The sequence below is a fragment of the Parasteatoda tepidariorum genome, chromosome 8, assembly GCF_043381705.1.
Source record: "Parasteatoda tepidariorum isolate YZ-2023 chromosome 8, CAS_Ptep_4.0, whole genome shotgun sequence".
Lineage (NCBI taxonomy): Eukaryota > Metazoa > Arthropoda > Arachnida > Araneae > Theridiidae > Parasteatoda > Parasteatoda tepidariorum.
In genome coordinates this window covers 67511814-67523630 of record NC_092211.1, presented here as the reverse complement: position 1 = coordinate 67523630, position 11817 = coordinate 67511814, and the positions used below count along the sequence as shown (strand labels likewise).

At 25.5% G+C, this 11817-nt stretch overlaps 1 protein-coding gene and 1 long non-coding RNA gene across 2 annotated transcripts in view; one reads left to right on the top strand and one right to left on the bottom strand.

The window, feature by feature from the left end:
- The first annotated feature begins 2071 nt into the window (after nucleotides 1-2071).
- On the top strand, nucleotides 2072-7685 carry LOC139426218 (uncharacterized). Its single transcript, XR_011637428.1, has 2 exons — nucleotides 2072-3254; nucleotides 6157-7685. It is a non-coding gene; the product is annotated as an uncharacterized lncRNA (long non-coding RNA).
- A 3459-nt stretch (nucleotides 7686-11144) lies between these two features.
- The window catches only part of LOC107443619 (uncharacterized), a 34126-nt gene continuing 33453 nt past the window's right edge, over nucleotides 11145-11817 (bottom strand). Inside the window, exon 15 of the mRNA XM_043046921.2 lies at nucleotides 11145-11511. Within this exon, the coding sequence (XP_042902855.1) occupies nucleotides 11228-11511 (284 nt within the window). The 3' untranslated portion in view covers nucleotides 11145-11227. The remainder of the gene's footprint in view (nucleotides 11512-11817) is intronic.

The following is an 11817-nucleotide window of genomic DNA, read 5'->3' as shown; positions in this document are numbered from 1 at the left end:
TTGGAAATACTTACTTAGGACGTGTCTATAGAAATCCATACCAGTGAAATTTAAGTTGCACACATTACAAATTACACACAACTATTGCAGATAAACTTTTCGGAATATTACTCATACTGTAGAACTCCGTTATTTCAAACATTGTTTAACCAAATTGTCCTAGTAACTGGATTGATCAAGGATTTCCCCCATCTGTTCCATGTCTGAAAAGTCGAAAAAAAATATACTAACATTACATCAAAAATTTGATATTGTTAAGTGATTGAAAAAAGGTAAAAATGCTTTCATAGCACAGCACTATATAGAATATTGACTGTATTTAATATTTGAATTCAAAATATTTGGTTTTAAAAAAAAATTTTGGATACAAAAGAATGCATCATAGCAAAGTTGAAATTCAGTTATTAATAAAGCATTTATGTTCTGTTTTCTCAAAAATTGAGTTTTAGACAACAACAAAAAAGTTGTAATTAATAGCAAACGCAGATAATTTCATTTTGGTATTTAAAAATTTGTTTTAGTCCAAAAATTGTGACAAGCAGTTCTGTAATGCCGATGAAAGTGAGTTCAACTAACAAGTCATTTGAAATATTCTTAAATATGTGCACAAATATGAACTTCTAAAAATATGAGAGGAAGCTGCCTAAAGAAAAATTTCTGTAATGATTCTACAGTTATATTGCTAAGAGTTAATAGACAATGAAAAAGAGGAAGTTTTTATCTACTTCTTCTTTAAAAAAATTCTACCGCTTGGTGTACTACTAAATCAAGGATATTATAAGATGTTTGAATAAATGCTTTTAAGTGTAAAGTTTAAATAAACAAATTTATGTAACAAATCTAAATTTTTATATTTATAATTGAAGGAATATACAAAAAATTTCTTTTGTGACTAATAAATTCAGCGTTATTGCTTTCTTTCTTGTTTTGAATTAAAATATTTATTTTAAATGTTTATTATATTTCATTTAAATATCTATATTGCAATCACAGCACTTATTCTGACTTTTTTTCTTTGAAATGTTTAATATATGTGGTATATCTGTCTCCATTTTCAGTGTTATTAAAAAAAAACTTGGATTCCTTGAAACCTTAATGTTAAAAAAATTATGAAACTTTTGGAAATTAAAAGTAAGAATGATAAATCAATTATTTAATTTACCTTTTTAATTGAATGCATTTAGAGATTATTTTATTTATGGAACAAATACTACTGTTTGTTAGGAATATTACAGTAGTCACTAGTAATTTTTTAGTTATAATGTCATTATAAAATGATGTAAAGCTTTCACTTTTACTGTAAAATATCTACTTAATTTTTTATTTCTTAAGATTTATTTAATTTAGTTCAATCTTAGTTATTTTCCTTTACTTAAATGTGTTGTTTTATTTCATTTATATTACTTTGTAAATATTTATTTAAAAGTTGGAAATGTTAAAAAGTTGTTAAAAAAGTAAATTATTTGAATTTGAAAATTTAAAGTATTTGGAACATTAATTATTTTATTTCTTTTCGAAATTTCTCATATAGATGTAAAAATTATGGTACAAAAGCAGTTTTTCTTAAGTTGAAAATTTTCAACATGTATTTTAACTATTTTAAAACATGAAGTCTTTCAAACTTATTTTAATAATATTTTAAAATTTTGTACTGGTGTTCTCAAAACCCTGCTTTTCCCATCTATTTTCCTTGCCAAATATTTTTTGTCATTTAAATTTTATTTTATGATTTTAACCCTGTTAGTTACAATCCTTCCTTTTTCTTGTTTTTTAATCCTTTATTGTTTTATGAAAATTTATACTAATGAGTCAAACTTTTGTTATTTATACATATCTAATGAATTGGCTTAGATGATTTTAATTTTGTCTTCGCAGCGTTAAAAATCTAGATCGTATTAATTTCATTTTCAACTAGCACTATTTAAATTTATTATTACAGCTGTGTTTTGAGAACATTTCATATAAAATATTATTTTAATTTTGTTATTTTCAATTCTTTTTAATAATGTGGAGTAAATATTCCAGTTATATAAAACTTATGATAAAATTTAATTTAAAAAAGAACTTTTATTAAAATTTAAACATTTTTCAATCTAAAATAAACAGGAAATTTTCATTACTCCATTGACTATTTTAAAGTTGTAATTTGAAAAATTATAATAATAATCTTATATGAACTACTTGTAATTTTTAAATATTCAATGAAAATTTTTAATTAACATTAACGATTTTTAGGATAAAATTTCTAAATTTTCTTACATTATCATTTTTATTTTTAGTTTCCAAAAGAGTCAAGATAAGTAGTGCTTCCGATGAACAAGTATATTCCCCTGCCTACGAAACCTTCACTGGCGTTAAAATGAAGACCTACAATTGTCACATCTGCCCTTATTCTTGTTTTAATAATAAACTCTTGAAAAAGCACATTATTACACACTCAAGTAACTCTTCAGAGGAACAATTCAACTCCATTCATTATAAACGCTTAACGTATAATTGTCATATTTGTCCATATTCGTGTTCAAATAAATCCCGTTTGAAAAGGCATATGTTAACGCATTCGGGTGAAAGACCATTCAAATGTAATGTGTGCGAAAGAGGTTTTACGACAAATCAAAATTTGAAGAGTCACATGTATCTCCATTCTGGTGAATTCCCTTTTGTATGCAATTTATGCCAACGTGGATTTACTCGCTTAGATCACTTACGTCGACATGAAGAATCCCATTTGAATGAATAATATCAGAAAAAAATTATGATTGTCATATTTCTGTTCAAAAAATGAAATGTGTCTGAAAGAATTTTTACGAAAAATCAAAATTTGAAGAGTCATATGTACACCTACATTCTGGTGAATTCCCTTTTGTATGCAATTTATATCAATGTGGATTTACTCGCTTGGATCACCTGTGTCAGCATGAAGAATCCCATTTGAATCTACCAATTTTTTTTATGCTCTCATTTTTTATGATTGTCATATTTGTCTATATTCCTGTTCAAATAAATACCGTTTGAAAAAGCATCTGCTAACACCTTCAGGTGAAAGGTTATTCAAGTGTAATGTATGTGATAGAAATTTTACAACAAATCAAAGTTTGAAGAGTCATACGTATCTTCACATTCTGGTGCAATATCTGTCAATTAGGATTTACTCGCTTATATTACTTACATAGACACAAAGAATCCCATTTGAATGAATAATATCTAAAAAAGTTATTTATGTTTTCATTTCTTGGAAGACAAGTTATTAAAAGGTTTTCATTTCTTTATTTATATCTATACTTATATTTTATTAGTTAAGTATTATAGTTCACAGGTTAAAATTAAATCATAGACTCTAGTCTCATATGAAAAATATTTAATTTTATAAATAACTATGGTTAAGAAACATTTGATACAGCTTATAATGAAATTATGTATGTTTATCCTTTTATTAAAAACTTTTTTTTTAACTTTTATCATATTCTTTTACTTTTATTATTTTATTTATTAACTTGCATTATATCTTTGAGTCATATAGATATTTCATTTCTTAAAGCAATATAAATATTTCTTTTATTAATTTAATCAAATTATATCTTATTATAAACTACTTAATATAAAATAACCTAATTTATGTCTTAAAAAATATTTGTGCAGAGAAAAATTAGAAGATTGAATAAAATAAACCTCTTTTTCACTGAAATTATGCTAACATAATATAGTTTTTTTTTTTTTTAAGAATTCAATATGGTTTTTATATTGCAATCGGAATTATTGCTTTAGGTTAGAAAATTGCATAATTGTTTCTCAGAAGTTTAATGAAGGGTGTGAAAAATTAAGAGAATTTGCAGACTTGGTCGATTATCTCTAGAACTACTGAACCGATTTTAATGAAATTTGATATGTACATACATTATAACAATACAAAACTTATAACCATACAACAATTGTAATACAAACGCGTGATCGTGCATAACACTCATTGGAGTCTGATGGTATGAAAGAGCTGTTGCAGAATAAACAACAAAAATGGGGATATGGTCCTCTCTTACAGATATGCAGGCTTTGCTGCATGATTCCATACTTGAAATAATGCAGTTTACCATTTTCTATGGCAATTAGCCTGAATTGTCCTGTGGCAATTTCATACCAACTCTAACGAGTGTTACACATGATTATGTGTGTGTATTACAATTGTTGAATGGTTATTTGTTTTGCATTGTATCAATGTATGTACACATCAAATTTTATTAAAATCGGTCTAGTAGTTCTAGAGATAATTGACCAAGTCTGCAAATTCTTTTAATTTCTTACACCAGTGTAGTTAAAATTAAGTATAACTCGTCGTCATCTCTATTCATGCACCCTGTCAGCCACAGCCACCTTTGTTTCTTGCCTACTGGTCCATCCAGTCTCACATCCTTCTCTTTTTATCATCCTCTCCACCGTTTTCCCTCTGGTGCTCTGTTGATTGCGACACTAGGCATTCCGTTTCTATCTATTTTTAATATGTGGCCAATAAACCACCATCTTCTAATTTAAATATAATTTCATATCCATATAATTTTGTGTAAAAAGAAAAAAAATGAATTTAAGTTAATAACGAATATTTTTTGTTAATTAGTATATTTTGTTTAGTTTAAATCAAGTTGTAATTTCTTTACTAACATCTACATGTCTTTAATTGATATTCTGTTTTGTCACAAGGAACTGTCTAAAAAAGAATCTTTCAACTAGACATTTTACTTAAAGGTTTTTCAGTTTTTGAAAAGCTTGCTGCAAAAATGATTTAGCTCCTCTTATTATTTCTCTCTTTCTTATTATTTATTTATGAATCACTTGGCTTTTCTTTACTTTTTCACACAAATATATGAATAAATAATAAAAACTAGCATAACTCCTTGGTATATATGAAATACACTATACAAAATTAGATTTAGCTGTTAAACCAAGTTATACTTTGATCTTAACTAAATTCTACTGAGTTAAAACTAAGTATTTCCAGTGAAAGTTTCAAGCATGTATAATTGTAAGAAATTATTTTTTTATTCATTAAATTAACTTTTAACTATTCTTATAAATCTTAGAATAATTTTTGTGTTTTGCATTAATATAAAAAAAAATAGAAGTGTTTTTATAACTGTAAAATATTTGTATTCTTTTATTTCTTATGATTTAATATTTAGTTTGTAGAACTATTTACCAATTTGTTACAGGTGTGTAGCCAGGTAATGACAAATGAAGTTATAACCATCCTTGACTTTTGCATTTTTTCAAGTGCTAATCTATTTTAAACATATTGATTTTTCATTCCTTGCAGTGTTTATCATTTTAAAATTTGTTAATACTCTGTTTTCTATTTAATTTTAAGTGCAAATACTTAGTGTCGGTACATGAAGAAGAAAAATCTAACGTGTTTTGGTTTTTAAATTTGCACTTTTTTTAATTCCTTTCTAAAAAAATCCTGGCTATGCTCTTGATGCTTTTTTATTAAGAATTTAATGTTTATAATACAGTAGGACTCATTTATAACAATTTCATGTTTAATGAGATTCTGTATTAAACAAGATAAACATAGTTTTTTGTTTAGTACAATGCTGTAACTGTACTAGAGTGTACTGTTTTAATGTGCATTTTTTAAGCTTTTTTTTATTAATGAAATAAATAATTTTTGAAGCATGAAATAATACCTGAAATGATGAAAAACAAAAAAACACTATATACTATCAATTGTTTAAAAGTATTAAAAGCCTTTTGTTACATAATTACTTAAGATACCAATTCTAAACTTTAACTAAATTGACTTCATTTAAAACAACAGCATATCTAATGCTGTAGTATCATTACAAAATCTTGAATAGTTTTTTGAAGCTATAGAAAATATGGATAATGAAAATAGTTAATGCTAAGTGTTTTACTACAAAAATTAAACAAAACAAAAAATATTTTCTCTTTAAAAAAATATCTAGAGACAATTTAGGTGTTTTTCTAAGTTAAAATTTTTGTAATTGTTGTGTTTAATTTTTTTTTAATACCAATTTAATGAGTAGTTTTATGGATTCTTTGCTAAATGTGGGTTCCTACTGTATTATGATTTTTATAATAAAAAGGAATCCTTGCACAAGAGTAAGTGATTAAATATTTGCATTTTAAGAATTCTGTCTTTTTTATCAGGTTCACCTTTATTATCTAATGGGGGATGGCATTCTTCTTTTGTTTTCCACGGCAAATATCAGGTTCATCGTTTTCATTGCAACCTTTGCTCATATTCATCTGACAGAAAATACCATTTACTTCGACATCAACTGATACATTCCGGTGAACGTCCTTACAAATGTGGATCTTGTGGGAGAGGTTTTACAACCAAACAGAACTGTGAGACTCATAAATTAACTCATCGGCAAGAACATTCTTTTCATCGTTGCTCAATTTGTTCTCAGAGATTTCTCTCGCCAAAAGCTCTACAGAAACACATAATGACACATTCTCTATGACAGGGAAAGGGGTGATATATTTTATGTGCAATTTAGTTACCTATTTAAAAAAAAAAATATGCTGCTAGTGTATGTATTTATTTATTTTTTCCTAAAACAGCTTTGTGATAAAAATATATCTTTTATGTTTAGGCAAAAAGAGTTATGTCATGATGTGTTGTTGTTTTTAATTTTTGAAATTAGCTTTTACCATTGGTATAAATTCTGAGATTCCAATGTCTACTATTTGAGCTACTAATCGCAGAAAACTTCTTTAAACTGTAGAATTTTCCAGTATCCCAGTTTTCTTATCAGGCCCTATGGTGCCTCTTTCCTGAAATATTTTTTAATGGTGTTTATTTTTGTTTACTTATTATAGTTTATTGCAGAGACTGGAGGCTAGTTCCACAATTTACGAGCATCACATTTACTGACTTAAAAAGCACCCAAAAAAATCCAGCAGTTCTAATAATTTTTGTTTAGGTAACTCAAGCTCTGCTTACACCTACACTAACTTTTTATAACTTTCATTAGTCAAAATTTTTTTTAAAAAAATTAGAAAGGGGATGTTACAGACATAACATATGTTATGTTTTTAACAGTCAGTTTTTAATATTTGATAAAAATTGTAGTAAGTGTAACCAAGAAATGTTTTAATAAAAAATTATTAGATATGCTTAAATTTTTTTTTAATTTGAGTTATGTGCATTTAAGGCTCACAAATATACAAATATGACATTCGTAAATTGAGGAATCCCCCTTAAACTAAATTTTCTGCATTGAGAGAATTTTCTTGTAATTTTGAGTGTTGATTTGTTTACAGTTAATTATAACCTTCCCCCTTTTTTTTGAAGAAATTTAGAAAAAAATATCAATTAAATGTTTAATTTTATAATTATACTACAACCAACTGTTTCTGTTATCCGAGTTGGAAAAAATTATTTCACTTATTTTTCACTTTGATACTATGAGTTTATTTCACGGAATTATCTAAAAAGTGTTGTATTTCAAAATTAAGTTCTGTCTCGGGCATCATACCTAAATAGTAAAGATATATTAGTGTGATTTAATTGCTGTGTGATATTTATACAAATGATGTTTTTTGTGCATGTTATATTTAAGATTATGAAGATTGTAAATTAAAATATATGTTAAAATCTTGTTTATGTAACAAGAATAAAAAGATAATAATTGTTTGAAAGGGTTTTAAATAAAAATGTTCTATCTGAATGAGTCTTTATTTTTTAAATTTGTTCTACATTATAATTATTTGAATTTAGAGCATTGTTAGTTTATTTATTTATAGAAAGCTAATAAATTGACAGTAAAGCTTAGAAATAAGGTGTATTATTTATTATTAAGTTTAAAATTAATAACTTGAATTTTATAATGAGACTTGATTTAACAACTGTTAGGTGGTTAGTATTCTTAACATCACCTGACTTTATTACTTTGATACTACTATGTTAAACATCTTATATTTTTTAGTACAATCGATACTAAATTACAGGGTGTGAAGAATTTTTTTAAAAATATTGGATTGGCAACTTCTCAGGTAAGTGATTTTGCCTTTAAATCAAATCTAAATTATTATATGTTCTGTAGTTCCATTACTTAATGTATTTTAAAACTAAATTGAAATATTATTGAAGTATACAATGAATACAGGGTCTTTAGAATGTTATGACAACAAAACTATATAAAGTTTGCAGAAAAAAATAACAAAATTTTAAGAAATTATAAATGAGTAAAATTTTAGTACTATACTTTTCTTTTCCCATTTTTGATTAAATTAAACTCTCCTTTGTTTCTTAAGTTTTCTTGCAACTATATTTTAAAAACTAAGTATTTCCAGTGAAAGTTTCAAGCATGTATAATTGTAAGAAATTATTTTTTTATTCATTAAATTAACTTTTAACTATTCTTATAAATCTTAGAATAATTTTTGTGTTTTGCATTAATATAAAAAAAAATAGAAGTGTTTTTATAACTGTAAAATTTTTGTATTCTTTTATTTCTTATGATTTAATATTTAGTTTGTAGAACTATTTACCAATTTGTTACAGGTGTGTAGCCAGGTAATGACAAATGAAGTTATAACCATCCTTGACTTTTGCATTTTTTCAAGTGCTAATCTATTTTAAACATATTGATTTTTCATTCCTTGCAGTGTTTATCATTTTAAAATTTGTCAATACTCTGTTTTCTATTTAATTTTAAGTGCAAATACTTAGTGTCGGTACATGAAGAAAAAAAAATCTAACATGTTTTGGTTTTTAAATTTGCACTTTTTTTAATTCCTTTCTANAAAAAAGGGCAGGTAGGGTACTTCCTCACAGAAAAGGACAATTTGAGTTTTGAAAAAGCATAACACCATAAAAATTTATCAAAATGTGTAATATCATGCAACAACTGAATTTGATCCTCAACAATTTTTAAGTTACCATCTTATACTATTTTATGTGTATATTTCAGAAAATAATTTGCACTCATTATCTAAATAAGAGAAAAATTTGTAGTTTGTAAATAATAATTAAAGGCATGAGTTTTTTTCCAAAAGAAAGTAAACTAAAAAAATTTATTTTTTGATTAACAGCTTAAAAGATTTTTTCTATAATTTATACTGAAAATTATTAGAAAATGAACATTTAAAGGTGCATTTTTTTTAAAAAAAAAGGTATTAATTTCAAAATAATTTTAAAATCACTTTAAAAAATTTATTAATATACCCCTTGAAAAAAGAGAAACTTATAAAAATGTAACCAGTTGAGAATAATCCTAACAAAGTAAATGTTTGTAATAGTAATCAGAATGAAACCTATAAACACAGATAATTTTTGTCTACTATCATTATTTGAACAGTTAATTTTTCTTAAAATTGGAATATGAAACAAAAGGCAGTGTTTTAAGGGATAGCGGCTTAATTTTACAAAGATGGCACATTTATAGGGATCAAAGGGTAGGCAAGGCGGGCCACCATTCTAAAAATGCTTTGGAAGAACACTGTAATTTATAAACATTGTTATATTCAAACCTTCACTGTGTTAAAATAAATATCAAAAAAGTTTATTCTTTATTTATTATTAAATCATTAGTACTAAAACATACCTATACTTTTTAATTAAAATAAATAAATATATATGTGTATATTTTTCATGCTGTTTTATATTGGTTAAAATTTATTCAATTTAAAAAAAAAATAGACATTTTTTACATATAACATTTCAAATTTTGATAAAGATTTTTCTTGCATATTAAGTTGAAACGTAAAGCAATGTATACTTGAAATCCACAATTCCTTTTTTTAAATCATTTTTATGAGAAAAAAGTGGATATTTTTAATTATTTATTGATATTAATTAATGGTTGAAAAAGTTTCACGGTTGTACTTTTAAATAACTTAATTATATTTAATGTAGATGGTTAATTATTATATATCCCTTTGCTTTAAAGAAACCAATGAAAAAAACTAATTTAATATAAAAACTTTTTTTTTTTTTGCAGCAACTTTGCTTTAAATGCTCTTCTTTATTTGCTCAACTCTATTACCCTAAATCCTTAAGCCAAATATAATGCAGGATTAGAATCTTTTCAAAATAATTATATATCCCTTTCACTTTAAAAGAAAAATCCCCATCTTTTTTTTGCTATACAAGAGAGTTATTAAATGTAGCAATTTTATACCTAAATATAAGATTTATCCTAATCTTAATTTTTTTTTTACTCCTCTATTGCTTATGTTCATAATTGATAATATAAAATTATCTGCGTTAAAAATTATAAAGGTAGAAAAATTCATAATTTTTTGAGTGTTTAAAAATAGGTGCCCATTCTCAGGAGTAACTGAGGAAAGCAAAAAATAATTTGAAACAAAAAACTTAAATTGCCAAAATAATAATAATCATCATAGTTGGCCAGACATCCCAATTTGAGCCAATGCCTTCCTCTGAAGATTTCTCCATGACGATTTCTCTGAAGATTTCTCCAATTCTTTTCATTAATTGCGAGAAAATCAGACTCCACTGAGTCAGATCATCTCAACCGCGGCCTTCCCGCTTTCTTTTTCCAGTGGGTCTAAAAAGTAGTACCTTTTTTATTGTGTTGTCGTTTTTATTGTGTTATTCACATTAAAGGTTTCTATGAAATATTCAAAAATCACTTTCATTTAGATAATTTTATCAAACTGCTAATTTGTTAAATTTATTGGGTAATAAGCAGCTAAAGTGTAATAGAATCTGCTTTACAATTATAACAGGGTGTGCAGCGTTTTTAAAAAGTGTTTAAAAGGTGTTTTTTTTATAAGGGGTTTGTAAATAGTGCTTAATTTTCTATCTTTAAAAAAGAGGGGTTTTTTTTCTTTGTCGTGTCGATTGTCATTATAAGTTACAAAAGATGTACGATTTTCACAATTTTCTCTGCAATATTTATCAGAAGCTAGTTATTTTATCATGATTATGTAAAATTTTTGAAAATATTTTTGAATTTTACTGATTTTATGTTTATAAATTAGGAACTTTAAATAATAGAAAAAAATAATTTTTATTACTGCATAGATCCTAATTATAATTTTTTTTGGAAAGTGGTTAAAATATTTTTTGAGTGCTTAAAAGATGCTTATTTTTTGTTGAAAAATCTGGCTACACACCCTGTATAAATGTATGCAAGTTATAACAGGAATTCAACATCAAGTCATGAAACAATAATTTTAAATATATTCAGATTAATATACAGAATTTTATGTACATATGACCCAACAGTAACAATTTTAACATTTACATAACAGGAATCTGATTTGCCACACTATTCCCATAAAGACCCATGTATGATGTCCACATTTGCTTTTCAAATGGCAAAATTTTAGCACATTTAGTTTTTTTGGTTGCTTGTGTGCATTTACAATCAATGTGCACGCGGTAAACAGTCATTTGTCCCATGGGGCGATTAAAAGGATTGTAACCTTTTTTCTTCGATGTGGTGCGCAGGTTGCCATTCTTCTGTAAACAATGATCAGTCACATATTCTTCATAAGCATCATGATCCATACCATATAGGCCACCTTTAAATAAATGAAAACATTTTTTTAGTGATTTTAAAACACTATCATTTTTCTTTTAAAAGGCCTTTCTAACATGCTTTACTCCAACTTATTTGAAAATATTAAATATAAAAGTTAGTAATAAGGTGAATTTAACTTTTATCTGTATATTACTTACAATACCATTATAACTGAAGCATAATAAATAAAAACAATATTTATTTATATTAATCCAGGTACCTTATTGTACCAACAAAACATTAAGTTTTTAAAAAAAAACTAGTATGTACTTCAGCTAGGCAAATGGTTGAATAAGAATGTATAAAC